This window comes from Sturnus vulgaris, chromosome 14 (assembly GCF_052056855.1).
Source record: "Sturnus vulgaris isolate bStuVul1 chromosome 14, bStuVul1.hap1, whole genome shotgun sequence".
Classification (NCBI taxonomy): Eukaryota; Metazoa; Chordata; class Aves; order Passeriformes; family Sturnidae; genus Sturnus; species Sturnus vulgaris.
In genome coordinates this window covers 9068944-9086473 of record NC_142256.1, presented here as the reverse complement: position 1 = coordinate 9086473, position 17530 = coordinate 9068944, and the positions used below count along the sequence as shown (strand labels likewise).

Genomic DNA, 17530 nt, shown 5'->3' with positions numbered 1-17530 from the left:
TAAGAAAACAATGTTTTGCACACCAGTCAAAAAGGAAGAAAGTAATATTTAAAGTATATTAAAGTAATATTGTGAAAGTGTTTAAAAGTAATATTGTGAAATACTTATTTCAGCTATAGAGAGGCTGAGTAGTTTGTACACATTCAGATTACGTTCTGCTGGACTCCAGTCAAATAAACCATCTGGATACTTTATAACTGACAAGACATTACTGGATGATTGTTAGGCTTTAGTAACTTTGCCTTGTCTTTAACAAAATTACAGAGAAATAATAATATTCATGGATATAGTTGATTTGTATATGCTTAGTTGAACTGGACAGCTGCCTGCCATTAATTCTCAAACCTTGAGCATTTTCTAAGTTTCAGAGCAGTTCTTCTCTCCATGGACAGTCACCTCTCAAGGGTACTGCTTTTACTACAGCCTTTATGATTTTATATTGCTTCATGCCACTCCAACTCGCTGGGTGTTGATGTGCAAGGCTTCCTCTGGCCTTGCAAAAATTCAGTCTTATTTAGAAATATGTTTAGCTTATGGAAGGCATTAAAGTCAAAAAGGGAAAAGAATTCTCACGGTGGATTTTGATTGTCGCATTAATCTCAAAGGAGGAAAAAAAAGTCTTTAAAAGGGCAGTGTTTGAATCTGATTTATTAAATCTCTTAATAGCAGTCATGTTCAGAAAACTAACGCCCAAAAGTTTCTATCTGGAGTCAGTTATTTGCTATTTCTATAATTTCCAGTATATAAATGGATGAGTTCAGGGCTTGATTGTACTGAGCACTGCCAAAGTAAGTAGCCCTTGCCCCACAGAGCTTCCAGGCTAAGGTTTGAGCCTAAAAAGATGCATGAAGTAGTTCAGAAAGTACGATAATTCTTACTGAAAGGTATTAATTTAAGCTAAGTTATGTGAAAATTCTGCCTTGGATTTAGGCAGTGAGGTTAGAGACCTAAAACTAGTGGCTAGGCTTCTTAGAACACATAAAAATCAATGGGGAGAAGGGGAGGTTCCTCCAGAGTGTAATTTAAGATCAGTTACGTTCACAAATATAGCAATTTAGTTAGCATACCGTCATCTTCTCTCATCTAAAACGGGATTAGTCATAATGCAAAAAACATTAAACTTTGCAGAGAAGGTGCCTAAATAAGCAAGCCTAACAAAAGAAAAGGGAAGATGGCACACACAGGCAATGGAATCGTGGAAACAGCCGAAATGCTCTTTGGTATTGCTTGCTTGGCATCAACTTGAAAAGTTTTGTTTATTCTTTTGTGCTTGCTTTGTTTATTGAATGGCTTAGGAGAAAGATAAAAACAACAAAAAAAACCCCAAACAAACAAAAAAAGGAGGGGAGTGAAAAAGTTAAAGGACTGGGAAAGAAGGACAGATAAAGAATGAAAACCAGTGGCAACAGACAGGAAAGAAGAATGTTGGAACACAGGAAAAACGGGAAGAGGCTGGGAAAAGAGGCGTGATACAACACTGGGAGAGGGTGAGCAGCAAATAACCAATGTAGGCAGCGTGCCCTGGGTCTGCTGGATGTCTGAGCATCCTTCGGCTCCTCTCGTTCAGGGACAGGGGCGCAGGGGGCTCGGCACTTCTGGTGTCCCCAGCGCTGGAGAGGGTGCAGGAGGCCGGGATGTGCCGCTCCCGGGATGTTCACAGGCCGAGGGACCACACGGAGCTTTTGGGGGCTGTGTGAGCGCAGGGCCGAGCTCCTTGAAGCTAAACCACGGCTGATGCCGCAGCCAGGCTGGGAATTTCAAACAAGCGTGTCAGAGCTCCCCAGAAGGGGCTTTGCCTGCTGTGAGCGACCATAAACTTGTGCATCTCCCACACCGCCCTCCGTCCTGTTTGTGCCCCTCTCGGGAGGGTCTGGGCTCGCTTTAGGCCTGACTCAGTGGCCCTGGACCCGCAGCCCTGGTTTGGGCCGGTGCGTTCCGCTCCGCGTTTGTCTCCCGTTCCACACGGAGCTTTTCTCTCCCTGACACCTCTCCCCATCCCCTCAGCTCTGGCGGGGCACAGGTCTTTTCACCCTCACAAAACGTGCCAGGGCACAGCGAGCGCTCCAACTGCCTGGGGACGGGATGGGGAAGGGATGGGGAAGCGATGGAGACGGGATGGGGAAGAGATGGAGACGGGATGGGGAGGAGATGGAGACGGAATGGGGAAGAGATGGAGACGGGATGGGGACGGGATGGAGACGGGATGGGGAAGAGATGGAGACGGGATGGGGACGGGATGGGGACGGGATGGGGAAGGAAGGGGGAAGGAATGGAGACGGCCCCAGCGCTGCCTCCGCTCCGCTCCCTTCCCTCCGAGCGCGGGGCAGCGCCCGTGGGATCCCCTCCGAGTCCGGGCACCGAGACCCCCTCACAGCCCAGAGAGCCCCGCGGCATCCCGGCACAGCCCTGCGAGCGGGACGTTCTCCAAACCCGAGGAGCAGGAGCCCCTCACGACTCCACGTTTCCCCCCAAAACTTCGCCCCGAGTTGCGGCGCCGGGGCTCGCTGCCCCGGCCGCCCGTCGCCCCCCGCCCCAGGTGCGCGGCCGGCGCTGCCCCGCCCCGCCCGGCCCGCAGCCACTGGCGGCGGCGGCGCTGGCGGCGGGCGGGGCGCATTGGCTGGAGGGCTCCGTCACTCTCCCCCGGCGGCGCTGGGGAGGGGTCTGGGCGCTGCGTGCGGGCGGCGGGAGCGCGGCGGGTCCGGCGGCACCGCACGGAGCGCACAGCGCGGGGCTCGGGCAGCCGCGGGGAGCCGCGCCGGCCATGGCGGTGTCCGCGCCGCCCGTCATCGCCGCAACTTCCAGCGGCGGCAGCGCGGGGGGCTCGGCGGGTTTGTTCCGGGCGGACCCGCTGTACTCCAGCCCCGCGGAGTCCCCGCGCCTCACCAACAGCCTCGTCAACACTTTCCTCTCGGCCGGCGGCGGCGGCGGGGCCGGCGCGGGCGGCGGCGGCGGCAACGAGTGTAAGATGGTCGACCTGCACGGGGTGAAGGTGGCCTCGTTCCTCGTGGAGGGGCAGGAGCTGATCTGCCTGCCGCAGGTCTTTGATCTCTTCCTCAAGCACCTGGTGGGAGGGCTGCACACGGTCTACACCAAGCTGAAGCGCCTGGATATATCGCCCGTGGTGTGCACGGTGGAGCAGGTCCGCATCCTGCGCGGGCTAGGGGCCATCCAGCCCGGCGTCAACCGCTGCAAGCTCATCACCAGGAAGGACTTCGAAACTTTGTACAACGACTGCACCAACGCGAGGTGAGCGCAGGCTCGGCGCTCGGCCCGGCGGGGGCGCGGGTCCCAGGGGAGGGGGGCACCGAGGGGCTGAGCGGGGCTGGGTGCGGCCGTGCCCGCATGGAAAACTTTGCCTGCTTTCCATCAGCCCCGCCGTGGCCGGGACCGCCGGGCAGCCAGCGGCTCCGCGCGCCGGTCCCCAAACTTTTCTCCAAACAGGGAAAGCCGATAGCTGCAGAAAACACTCCTTAAAAAAACCCCCAAAAAACAAAGCTCAAACCACATCCCCGAAAGTTTTCTGGGTTATTTTTGTCCCGCTGGACCCCGCGGCTGTGCCAGCCCAGGGGCTGCGGGTCTCGGTGCCCCCGCGGCGGCCGCAGCCCCTGCCCTGCCCCGCTCCGGTCACCGAGCCCCCGCATCCCCGCTGGGTCCGGCGTACCCGGGCTCATAATGCTGGTTTGTGACCTCATGGCTGCTGCCTTTAGAAATGATAATGATCTAAATAAACACAAAACCCTCTCGGGGCTCTGCGGGAGCGCCGGTGCCGTGGGGCAGGGTGTAAGGCAGGGATTTTGGAGATGCCATTCGCTGCTTCAGCAGGAGCATTTCCATGTCAGCGTGCTGCCGCTTTCTGTGGCCGCAAACTTTCTTTGCAGACGCTTCAGCGAGCTTTGGGTGCGATACCCGACCTGCAGCGGGCCGGTGTTCGGTGGCCGTGGGCTTTGTGTCGCCGGTTCCACCTGCCTAGCACTGAACCGGGTTTTGTTTTTAATATTTCTATTTTTAATGACTTAATTCCGTGCCAGTGCCGGGCCTGATCCTGCACTCGCTGCTGAAGCAGGAGCAGACCGGGCGTCGTTCTTGAATGCAATATTTGCTTTGTTTCTAATCACTCGAAATTACAGGTGGTAGATTAGAGATGCACTTAATTCCTACATCTCTTCATATGAACTGTGTGCTTTTTTTCTCGCTCTCGTTCCGTTTCTGTAACCCCTTCTCCCACTGCCTGTTTCAATGTCAGGCACCTCGATGACATCACACCCACTGCTTTATTAAAGTGATGGGTTTGGAAGCGAGGTCTGAGACTTACATTAATTTTATTCAAATACATTAGATTACTAAGGGGCACATTTAACACGTAAATGCTTCTGTGAAATGTTTCTGAAACTCGACTAGCATGAAAGTTGATGGTTAAAGAAACACATCTCGTTAATTTCTGTGACCGTGTCAAAGTTTTTTATTAGGGAAATACAGGATCCGATTTGATGATGCAGCCTGTAGCTGCAGTCTAATGATTTCTGCTCTCTTACAATCAGCGATTTAAAATCTCGAAATGCTGGAGTGTTAAGTGTTTAAAACTTGTATTTCCCAACTTTTTTTTTTTTTTTTCCCTTCTCTTCGACAAAGACTTTGGGGTGTGACAGGACGAGGGAATGGGCAATGCAGGGAGTGGGGAGGGCACCTGGGGGAGATGCAGGTGAGGACCAGGTGATGCTCCAGGAGGGGCTGGAAGGAGCAGTGGGTGGAACAGAGCCCTGGGGATCAGGCAGGGCAGAGCTCTCAGCTCACACTCACACGTGTTGAATGTGCTTAAACTCTCCCTACCCCTGCTGTGAAAAACTTGTATTTTTACCTGTTCAAGAACAGCAAATCCCTTTACGTTCTCACTGCTTTATGAAGATGCCTGGTTGGAAGAACCTGTGCTCACATCAGGGTGTTTGGCATTCATGGGTTTCAGGTGTAATGCATGAGCAGTGTTATCAGCACACCTGAAACTTTGCTCAAGGATTGTAACTTAATGTTAATTGTATTCTGTCATGCTAATTAAATGCTTAATACCTCATTTTATTTACAGATTATTATTTCCCTTGAACAGTCCATACTTGCTGGAGATAATGTTGGGTAAAAGTAGTTAAATACATGAGTAATCTTAATTATTTTTGTTTGCTGGGAAGTGACCTGGGGAGCACTGCAGTGCACGTTATCAAACAAATTAAATGCAGCAGAACTGTTAAAAGACATGCTCACAGTTTTTAGTTCTGTACCTGGAAAGTAAAGGCTTAAAAATATATGATCTCTTAGAAATACTGCTCTCAACTTGGAATACTGTGCATTGCTTTTCTAGTTAATTTTTTAAAATTGATAGCTGTTTATGTATTTATTTGAATACTGTAGAAATGCTGCAGTAAACTCAAGAGCTGCTAGGAAAAGCAGTAAGAAATGCTGGGGTTCATTATTTTCACTGGTAATTGACTTGTAGAAGTTGGCATCTCCAATGTTAGTGTGCCCTTTTAGTTTTTTTTTTTTAATTGGAATGCAAATCATCAATTACATATAATTGGAAAAAAAAAAAGATAAATTCTGCTGCTCCTGCTTATTCTTGCGTTTTTCTAGCTGAGTTTTGTCTACAGAGCTCGTAAGAGCTGCACAGAAACACACCCGTGGGTGAAAGTTTTTTGGTGTTTGTGTTCTGTGGCAGGAGTTACTCTGTCCAGCAGCTTTGACCTGTGTATTTCTGTAGTAGTTTCACATGCACTGTTTACATTTTCAATCACATGTTTACAGAATGTTCCTAAAATGTTTGTTGTTAGCCAGCACCGTGCACTGTAATTTGCAAGCAAGGTTTGTGAAATGAAACTAACTGCTCATTTCATTGCAGGTCCCACCTTCGAGTGAGTAGAACATACTGACAAAGTCTAGCTCCTGATGGGCAATACCTTAGATGATTACTTAAATTATGGAGGATTGCTTGAATTTAGTGGTAAAGCATAACATTTACCTAATTAAGAGAAACCCCATACTATAATGAGGACTTAGTTGTAAAAGGAAATTAAAAACTGTAGTAAGAACATGTTTATGATAGTAGATATGTCAGTCCTGAAAAACAGGATTATATGAGTATGATCACAACCTCTTCCATAGTTCTGTGTTTCATGGATGATACTGGCCACTGAAAAAGCACAGTGTTGATCTGGATTATTCAGTGAATGGTCAGAATAATTTCCAGAAAAGAGTATTTCAGTACATGGCATATTTTTTATGATTTAAAGTAACCAGTTAAGCTAATATTTTGTATTGCTTTGGCTATTCACAAACAATAAAAAGCTTTAGAAATGAATTTAAGCAGTAAATGCAGACATTTAATTTTATGAGATAATGAGAGTCTAGTCATGTTGACTATTAAAAGCTACCCTATAGTCAGCAGTACTCTGTCTTTTATTAGGAGCCTGATGTCAAGATTATAATTAAAGCAATCCAGCCATGTAGCACTGCACACAGCTTCCTGTATATTGATAGGAAATGTGGCTTGTCCATAAACTTCTTTCTCTAAGTGGATATTTAGTCTGCATTCAGACTTGGCCAAATTTATGAATTTTGGAGGTGTTAGCATTTTTAAATAAAGATCAGTTTTTCATTTTCCCTCTCTTCCTTGGAAGGGAGGCTCACTTCAAAAATTCTGGAGAGAGAGCACTGGCAAAGTGGATTCTGCTTGAGATGGAGAAAGGAATTCTCCTACTTTGTGAGTGGTGTAGATATGCTTTTGGAAAAATGCCTCTTTCTTTTTGGATATCTTGAAAGTCTGTGCCTGTTCAAAACTCCTAAAATACTTGAATATTTTCATCAGATGCATATCTAATCTGGAGAACCCTTGATTAAAATTCCCTTCTTTCTTCATAGCACTAGAGCTCCCCATTTGAAGTATAACATGCTTTTTCTCCAAAATGGAGTATTTGTATGATTTCTGCATGTGTATATGCATAATACATATGTAATTTTCTACTGAGACTTCCACAACTGAAAAATACTGTGTTTTTGTAGCAAAGACAAAAAAGCTAAACAATTAGGTATTAATGATATTCTTGTTGCATATTCAAAAGGTCTTTGCAAGCATTTCTTCTCCTTTTTTTCTTTTCACCATTTCAACCTGCAGAACTCTTCACTGTCACTTCAAATCACACAATTCTACGAAGATAAAACAACATTTAAACTCATTTGCTTTGGGAGGAAAATTGAGCATTTGCACCCAATAAGCCTGATTGTGGAACTGCATGCAAATTGTGTTTTGATTTATCTCTTTTGCACTTTTTTCCATTTGAATTGATCTTGCATTAATTTCGCCAAGCGGCTCTGTGAGGCTGCAGATGTTGCCCTGTGTTTAATAAATCAATGAGACAGATCTGAATGAATCACTTCAGATGGATTCTCTGCTCGGTTTGATGTCTAGATGTTATTCTTAGCTTGTTATCATGACAGATGCATTAATGTTCCCATACACTGCCAGCAATGTCAAAGAGATTGAAGCTTTTAAAGTGGCGGTATCCCCTTTTCCCCCTTCTGTTGGAATAACTAAATTGCCTTTAGGAATAGGTCAAAATATAAATTTAATCTTGGCATTATTGTGGGGGAAGATGCTAAACTTCTGATTGTATTGTAACACAGGCAAATGCAGATTCTTACAGAATGATTAATTATTCCCAAATAGTGGAGATCAATATTAAAATCTAAACATAGGATAGCTCCTTAATAGAGTAACCACTTTCTCAGCATTAATATTTCATTGTAATAGGAATGATACGAATAAATAATATAAGACTAGAACATGTTAAAAGTATTGCTATAAATAGAATATCATTGTGTCCAAATTGATTACAGGCTGAAGTAAGGCTTCTCTCTTTTTTTTCTTTTCTCATTAAGAATTTTCTTTTAAAGTTAAGTATGTCTGGATCGACATCTGTTAGATTTAAAATACTTGTTTGTTGTGTTTCTGCTACTGCTCCCCATGTAGGGCCAGATACGTTGGAGAAGTTTTTGGTCCCCGTTACTTTCGGGTCAGTTTAGTCTGGTATCCATTATCTTGGACAGAACCTGTGGAACACAAACCATAAAAGACTGGAACATGTCTTTGTGGAAAGGTTTTAAATTCTGAAAAAAAGATAGCACAAAGTGTAAAGTACTCTGCCATGAATAATGAAGATCTATTTCCCACACAGGCTATGCACAGCTTTTATTTCTGAATGTTCACTGAACCACTCGTGGTCATTGTTTTTCTTTAAAGGATAAAATAGTATTTTGTGCAGTCATTTTATTTCTCTCTGTGACGATCTTATTTTCATTTTAAAAATTATCAGGAATGTTCCTTTTCCTAATCTTTCCTCTACACAGAAGAACTTTGACTTTCTGTCTTTAAGGCTTCTGAGAATAAATTGGAGAAACTGCCTGTAACGGATCTAGATTTATGTTGGCATTCTTGGTATTCTTGCTCCAGTAGTTCCAATTTGATAAAGGAAACAATATATGTAATAGAAATTCACAGTTTATTCAAATGAGTTTAAGCTTTAGCATTGTTATATTTGCCTTTCTCTCACCAATATATCAATGTGTGGCAATAGCATTATACTCAGAAAGCCTCCAGAAGGGAGCAGCTCTGTGCATGGGGAATTATTCTCACGCTGGGGCTGTGGCTGCACACGCAGCCTCTGTTTGTGCACTGGCCTCAAAGGCAGGGAAAATCAACTTTGGTAGGACTGAGGAGCACAGAAAAACTCACTGAATTAAAGAATCATGTTTTACTGCGTGGCAGTGGCCTTAGAGTGAGAAACTAGTTTCTACATACTTCAGTAATTTTGCAGTAAATATTTCAAATGAGCCTCGTGAGATATTTTAAAGAATTGTGTTGTTTATTTCACTGCTTTCAGGCTGGAATTGGTGTTTTGTAAGGGCTGTTTGTCAGCATTAGTATTAAAAAGGTGTTGAAATCTGGGCTGTAAAGTCTCTGTTTTGACTTTGCTGGGGTGAGCCTCCCTTTCATGCCAGGGGCCGTTTGCCAGAGCAAGGGCAAAGAACTTAAAAATGTTTCTAGGATCTGAGCCCTTCTCATCAAAGGTGGGACATGTTCACTGAACCCTGCTTTTGCAAGAATAACATGTCCCTGTGTTTTTGGGTCTGATCTTGTACTTGCTGAATGTAGGATCTTGAATCTCTTTCGTGCCTTTCCAGAGGTGATAATTGCGAATTTTCTGAAGTTACAAACAAAATTATCCAAATCCTTACTTTAAAATACATGGAAAATTCCTAGCCGGTTGCTTTTGTAAGTTCTTCATGTGATTATCAGCATAATAAAACCTGAAGGTGTATGGAAATGCATCATTTTAATGATTATTTACATGCACAGGACTCATATCAAACCCAAACGTAATGAGGCTATTTCAGAGTTCCTGCTGTCTGGGATGTGTTCCTTTGGTGTAAGCCAAGGCCAGGTTTTTATATGTTCCGATTAAACCTGCTTTCCCAAGCACAAGTATGTTAGTTAGTCATGATTCTTAGTGATTTAGATTTATCCTGCTTGATATTAGAACTGTCCCTCGGGGCTACAAGCTTTTGATCTTTGTTCCCCCTTGGTAAAACAGGGTTATCCAAAGTGACTGGGTAATAGAGTTTCCCCTCTCCCTCCCTTCTACAACCTGTAAGAAACACCAATACCTATTAACTTGTGTACTTTGATACCTGCCCCAGAAGGTTCCAATATCCGAATCCTGTAAAGCAGAAATTTCTTTGCTCGCCTTTAATTTTTGGTAGCGCAGCCGTGTTGTTGTTTAGTGTGTGTGTGTGTAAAGTTTATTGTCACTAGCAGGCATGGGGAGATTATATTCCCTTGTCAGTACATCTTGACCCGCTGAGCCCATTTTGCTCATTAAAGTAGATTATGTCAGAGCCTTTCGTGACTCACTCACAAATATCACTTCTCCAGAAAGTAAAGAACCAAACCCAATTAATGTGCTCCCTTTATTACTGTGCAGTGGTTTAAAGTGTGATGCTTAGCAGTGTATATTGTTCCTACGATAAGGTATAAAATGTTCGATTGCAATTGTGCCTGATGTTATCAAGTTTCTGGAAATTGATATCTGGTACTGGCATTTAACCTACATCCACTCTGTCTGCTATCTATGGGATGGGTTAAAAAGAAAAAGTACTATTGATCTGGAGCTGGATTAAAGTTTGAAATCGGCGACAGCATGAGCACAAAAGGCTTTTTTATGATTTCTCAGCTTGCCATTGATCTACCAGTTTTATTGCATTCATTATTTATTAAAAGAATTTGCAAGCTAAACATAACGTTAAGCTAGTTTGCACACAGGGACTGCACTTAGGAAATTGAATGGAAATTGCATTAGAGATGAACATCTGTGCTATTTTTCCACTCGTGTGTTTATGGGTTTGTATAAAAGGTGTATTGGATTAACAGTTATAACCATTATAGCTTGCAGCAATATGTTAGAACCCCAAGCATTTAGTAGTTATTTAAGAAGGAGACTCTTTTTTCTTACACTAAAAAGTATGGTAATGCCATGACAAACAGAGCTTTTATTGGATTATTCTTTATTAATGGGCTTTTTACAACTAATGTGTAAAACTTGAGGTATCTCGCTATATTATGCATGTGCACTATTATCTATGCTACATAAAGCTCCATTAATACTGTCATTAATTGAAGGTTTCCAGTGACAGCATTCGTTAAGGATTTGGCATATAGTCACTGAAGTATTAAAATGTATTTTATGGGAATGTAAGTATTGAAAAGATCCTTAATATATGTTCCTTCAGATTTTTTCCAGTAAGTCAAATAGTTTACTCTCCTCCTTGAGCTGAGTACCTTCTGTGATGTATCATCAGTGAATCAAATGAAGTCTTAAATATTTTGAAATATTTTTCCATTTCAGTTAAATGGTTCAGTTGCCCTTAACACTGGCTGTAGTTGTGGTTGACATACAAAGTGTTGGGTAGATCTAGTGTTTTGAGTCATCTCCTGTAATGATTTTAGAATTTCTTTCTTGATTGTGCTCCTTCTGTAAAACAGAGGAAAGACTACTTCAGGGGCTTTGGGTGAAAAGTATCTTTGTATAATCAAGATGTTACCTATTTATTTGGTATAAAAGTAAGTCCAGTGTGTTTATGGCTAAAATGTTGTGCATCAGCAGTGCACTTGCAGTTATTCTGTTCAGGACTCCACCTGGCACAGCTCACAGCTTGTAAGACTTGAGGGTTTCCTGTGCTCAGACACAGAAATGAGCTTCATGCCAGGAGGTTGTGCTGCCTCCTTTGAATGCCACCCCCACATCCTTTTTGTCTCTGGTAGGACGACAGTATTTTGAGCAGAGATAGCTCTGACTTTTCTTTGAAAGAATCTCAGGGCTGTTTTTCAGCAGCATTTTGCATTTGCTGTTCTTGGTCTTCCTCACTCTTGTTCCCAGCCATAAGCTCCTGTGATCAGAGTTTTCATATTCTATGAGATAACACATTTCAGCTACCCTGTAAGTCAAAGCAAGAGTTATATTTAATACAGGATTTTTGCAATTAAGATACACACATATTCATTAATAAGATGCTTCCATACACATTTATACAAATTTATGTGTGATGGATTTGAACTAAACTTGTGGATTTTTCCAAGGCGCTTTCAACCATGGAAATCAATCTTGATTTTTGGAGAGGGAGATCTTAAAATAATCCAGAAATTTAGTTTAAATTGCGTTTTCTGTAGGCATGAGCTAAAATTGCTAAATAAACTTACAGAGCTATGTGGGCTATCTTGGTGTCCTTAGTTAAGAGTTTTTAGGTTTTTTTTATGCTGGCCATAGTCATGTAAGTAACATTCTCAGCATGTAATTAAATTCTGTCCAGTCAGTGGCAATAGAACTTTCAGCCTGGTATTTTAATTCAGCAAAACACGAGATTTTTTTCTGTGCTGTTTTCAAGCCTGAATAGACAGTGGAATTAAAACAGGACACTTTTTATTTTCAAAAGTTCGTCAGAGTAACTTCATGCTGTGAATGCAGTTCCAACTCTAACACATTTTGCAGAATCACAGAATTTCTGAGGTTAGCAGGGTCCTCTTGAGGTCTTCTTTGTGCATTTTGAGATGATGGCTATCCCTGTCTCTAAACTGGAACGATGTGGACTGGAAGGACGGGCCAGGAGCTGGAAGGAAGGAAGGATGGGGAAGGGGCTGGATGGATGGGGAAGGGGCTGGATGGGTGGGCCAGGGGTGGGGAAGGGGCTGCATGTTCATGCTCAGAGCTTCTGGATACCCAGATGGTGCCCAGTGAGCCGTGGTGGTCCAGGGGATTGGCTCTGGTGCTGTTTAACCTTGGTGTCAGGGACAGGGACACTGGGATGGAGGCATCAGCAGCAGCCCAGGCTAGGTAGGATGGTCACACACAGGAGGGAAGGGATGGATCCAGAGGGGCTGGACAGGGGAGACTGGAGAAGGCCAAGTTCAGGGTGTGGCTGTCCCTGGATCCCTGGAGTGTCCAAGGCCAGGTTGGACAGGGCTTGGAGCAGCCTGGGACAGTGGGAAGGTGTCCCTGCCATGGAAGGGGTGGGATGAGCTTTAAGGTCCCTTCAAGCCAAACCATTCTGGGATTCTGTGGTCTAGACCAGTTCCTCTGTCTCGGCAAGGTCAGCTGGAGTTGTTTGTCCTGAGCTGTCTCCAGTTAGATCCTGAGTGTTTACAAGGATTGAGACTCAGCCATTCTGGGCAACTTATTTACAGAGTAGAAATAACTCTTCTGTGGAAGAAAGATTTTATTGGGATGGCTGGATTCCGTGGGAGCTGGGAGTGGATGTCACAGGCAGCCACTGGTGGGGTCAGTGCCCTGCTGAGGAGTCACTCGGGCAGGTCAGTACAGACACTGCTGGTCTCTTTGTCCTTCCTAGGAATCAACCATGTCATCCCGTGCCATCTCTGGCTCACAAACCATTTCCTGAAATCCTGTGTGTGTGTGCTGAGGAACGGATTTGTCCTGTTCCCCACCACTCCTAGGGAAGAATATTAGTAAATTTGTAATTAAATAAAGAAAGATGGCTGTAAAGAAAGCTTCTGGCACAGAGGTTGTGCCAGTAGGGGGATTTAGTTACTTGTATGTTACAGTAACTTAAGAGTTGCTAATTAAGAAGCTAAAGCTAGTTGAAAGAAAAAAACATTTTGAGTTTCATTTAGAGCCTCTAATCAGCATGTTTCGAATATTATGCATTATGCTTTTCCTTACATGTGTGGCAGTTGTTTTTGCCTAGTGCAAGCGCTACATGCTAGCTAATAGACTGTTTTGATAACAGTTAATCAGAGAATGTCCTGTGTCTGTGAAATGTTATCCCTGTTGTTTTCTGTAAGGCTGATGAAGGCATCTCTCTTCAGGGCTGCAGGTGTCTGCAGCTGCCTTCTCTCCTCCTCGTACTTTTAAATGTTGTTGTGTGCTGAAGGAGGGCAATTTTCTAAAGGGCTGCTGAGATAATACTGAAAAATAGAAGCAGGAAAAATGTCAAGTCTTTCCAGTGAGACTTAAAATACATATCTAAACAAGAAGAACTGAAACCCCTCCCCCAAAGACACAAAAACTCCCAAAGCCAACAATAAAAACCAGAACAGAGCAAGGTGGTAAAATGCTGGCAGTTAGACAGGAGCAGAATATGGAGACTGAAACAGGACCCAGGGTAATGAACTCAGTGTTCTGTTCCCTGTGTTGTATGAGCTTGTTGCTGAAAGATGTATTTGTGGCTTTGGGGAGTCTTTTGGCTTGCAAGGCTTTATTTGTTGTTTTTTTTTTTTTTCATATAGCAGTTCATGTATCTGATAGGTGACTTACCCAAATGAGCATCCTGCCATTACAGAATAATTTTTATGTTGTCCCAGGCTGTGTGACTGTGAGCAGAGAGCTCAGTACAGGTGTCTGCCCCTTTTGCTGCCCTGCTGCATTCCAGGTGTGTGCCAGGGCTGATGTGCTGCTCTCAGCAGCCCTTAGCAAGGCTTTGGCCAGAATTGTTGCTGTAACACACTGCAAACCTCACTTGTTCTCGTGGTCAGCAGTGCTGAAGAGCATTAATTGATCCTGCTGATCTATGAACTAAGATTTCTTGTCTCAGAACCAGAATTGCTGTCACTTCTTTCTGCTCTGTTTTTATCAATTGCCTTCATGCTACAACTGAATACTGGTTCAAACAAATCTCTCCTTGCTGGAACTTAGGAACATTTCTGCCTTGCAATTTCATGAATGACTTTTCTCTTGCCTGTTAAGCTAGAGGATTTCTGGCCCTTTTTAAATACGCTTTCTCCAGAATTTTAGTTTGCACGTCCCTCTCCCATGCCACAGCCCTCTAATAAACTGCTCCATCTTAATTATTCCTCCTTAAAGGAGAAAATCTCTATTCAAGTTGGTGTGGAAGCAAAACAAAAAACACTGCTGAGACACTTGCTGTAGTCATCTTTCCTGAGTAATGCAGAGAGTGAAATAGAGTAGTTTAGATTATGGCATTAGACTTTTAAAAACTTGTGTTCACTGAGTGAAGGTCAGTTGAGTGACTGAGTTGTTAACACTGATCTGGATAGAAACTCTTCATGAGAATGTTTTTTATTCATTCATGTGAAGTTTTTGATAATGCTGTATTCTTGTTGGTTTTTTTGAAATATAGCTATTAACAAGAAGTTCAGTGCCTGTCAGGGATGAGCATCTCTGCTGCTCAGTGTCACATGTAAGGGGTTTATTCTACCAGGACTGCATTTCATTTCATAGTGTGCTGTATTAGGGTCTGAATGTGCCTGTTCTGTGGTGATCATTTCCCCCCATCCTTGGCCGTCACAGAATTTCTCTTTGACACCTTCAGGTTCTTGTGGCCACACAGCCTCTGCTTTCCTCCTCACCTAGATGGACCTGTCATTCACAAAAACAGCACAATAACTCAATACACAAACAGCAGACACCACTCACAGGTTTCATTTGCTGTGTTGGTCGCTGAGTTGTCTCTAAAACTTTAACAAGTGTTTTTTAAACTCAAAAAGTTTAATATTTTCTTGACCATGTTTTGATATTGATGTTTGTTTGTAGGGGTTTTTGATGCTGCTGTTCACTCTTCTGCTTTTTAGTTAAAGCTGTTTTTAGCATCTTATGAACATGAAGTAGTTTATCTGATGATGTCAGATTGTTTCCAGAAAAATCCCCTGTAGTGTCTAGTGCTGTGAGAATTTGAGGGAAAGTAAACAAGTTTACAGACAGTAGGTGGGCAAAGAGTATTTTTGTTTAGGTTGGTTGCTTAGTCTGGTTGTATGACTGTGAGCAAAATTTGAAAGTTCCTTTTTTTTTTTTTTTTTTTGCTGTTGGTTTTTCATAATGTCCTGACCCAAGCAGTGCTTTCTGTGTGAGACAGCAGAGGAGACTGAATGAACACGAAGGTTTGGATCTCTCATGGAGGAGGAGATTGCTCTGCTTTGTGTTTCTGGTGAAATTCCACAATGGAACCATTGCAGAACCAGGGTCTTCCAACTGATTTCAGTGATTTTTGCATTGCCAGCATAGAAAGCATCCAAACCTCAGTGCATAGCCAGGAATTAATCTGTGAGTGACTTAAGGCCACATCAGAGGAAACATTTCATGCAAATTTGGAAGTGGCATAATGAATCAATCTTTGGGATATCAGTTGTATTTAGCAAATCTCATATTTGGGTGGATTTTTATTAAGTCCATATTTTTGTATAGGAAATAAACATAGAGAAAGTGCATAGTGGAACCCCAAACCTTTTCAGTAAATATTGGTGTAGCTGCATTTTTGTGATGAAAGGCACTACATGGGCCAGGAGTAATGAGAGTCAATGGATGCTCATTTGCATTGCCTGGTAAACACTTGTCAGGGGTTACAGGGTAAATAGGAATATTCACTTTTTCCATTGAGGGAAGTGTTTACCAGTGGTGGTAAATACAAACCATTTCAGTACAGGGAATCCTGGAAACTTGTTGCTGTGCACTGCTGATACTCAGAAATCCTTACTTGGAGCATAATCATATTTTATGTATTTGAGACTGTCTTGATTATTTTTAATTGAGGAGTGGATTTTAGTATTCCAAGAGGAAGTGACTACATGTAAAGAATAGTGAAAAATAATTTTATGTACCTTAACAGTTTGAAAAGTAGTAAACTGATAATTATTATGTATTTAATTAGCATATAATTTCATAAATGTGATTGCTTCATAGGCAGCATGTCTTAAATAAATCAAGCCAAATCTTGATTTATTTTTGCAGAATTCAGAAAAGACTGAAAACATGATGAAGGGCCAGTCTCCCCTGTATTTGTGCCCAAATGGTGGCTGGTGATGGGCACTTCACACCTGGCTTTCCTGGGAAATCCTCTGCACTCTCTGGAGGGGAGTGGCCATTGGTGGGCTATTTATGACTCTGGTTTTGGTGGAAAATTCGGCCTTGTGTGTCATTTAGACTTTGTGACACGTGTAGCCTCCCAGGGCCTAATGACTTGTCTGCAGATGGGCTGTTATTTATTACAGTCATGTAGAATAAAATTGATTGTCTTCTAAAATTAATTTTTCATTTGCCTCCAGCTCTGCTTTAATAGAGGACACACAGTTGCCTGTTTGCAGAAATACTGTTTAATCACATTAATATCTCAGCCCCCCAGGCTGGTGAAGATAATTGTACAAACGAACAGCAAAATCTGTATCTTTAACTTCTTTTTATGATTAAATTATGCAAATGACTTATCTCCTGCCCTTCCAAGCACTAATCATCTAATTAGGAATGATGTGTTAAAGGGATGGTTTTGAATCAGAAGGGGAGAACGGAGGAAGCAGAAAATGGGACCTGACAATGAAACTGCTGAAAGTACTATAGCAGTACAAGATAAATTTGTGTATGTGTTCAAAAAGCAATAATAAAGGCTTGCTGTGCTATTTCTGGTCCTGTTTTAGTGCTGTTTTTTGTAAGAGCATAATTCTTCTGTCTGATCTTCGCCCATAATTTTCCATATTAACTTTAAAATCTATATTATTATTGTTATTATTAACTTTCTCTCCCAGTCCTCATAAACAATGAGTGCAAGTGTCTCTGCATTTGGCTTTAGTATTAGAATGATTGGAAAGACAGAATATGTTTATTTGTAGTTGTTTTTTTTTAACAAAGTTCTTGTCATTGTACTGGTAGATGTTTTGAGCCTGTTAAATACTCCACATGTCTCAGTCTCTCTTTTTGGAATACTTAACTGCTGGTTAAGGAAACTCACAGCTTTGCATTTTAATATAAAAATGCAAGTGTTCAAGTGAAGAGGGTGCTCATCTCTTCAGTGTCCTGTGCCTAGTTTGTGGAGTTTCCCTTTTAGTGAAAGCCTTTAAATTTAGGTTATTATAAATTCAAGCATATTTATATTAAATAATCATGCCTTGACCTCTCCAAGAGCTTACAGCCCAGTTTGCTGTCGTTATTTTTTTCCTATTCCATAAGCAAATTCTGTTTTTTGTAAGCAGATCCTCCTG

General features: G+C 42.7%; 1 protein-coding gene across 4 annotated transcripts in view; it reads left to right on the top strand.

Annotated features, from left to right (window-relative positions):
• Positions 1-2761: 2761 nt before the first annotated feature.
• DACH2 (dachshund family transcription factor 2) overlaps positions 2762-17530 on the top strand; it is a 245161-nt gene continuing 230392 nt past the window's right edge. For all 4 annotated transcript variants that reach the window (XM_088173069.1, XM_088173068.1, XM_014888323.2 and 1 more), the window contains exon 1: positions 2762-3246. In XM_088173069.1, the coding sequence (XP_088029195.1) occupies positions 2762-3246 (485 nt within the window). The remainder of the gene's footprint in view (positions 3247-17530) is intronic.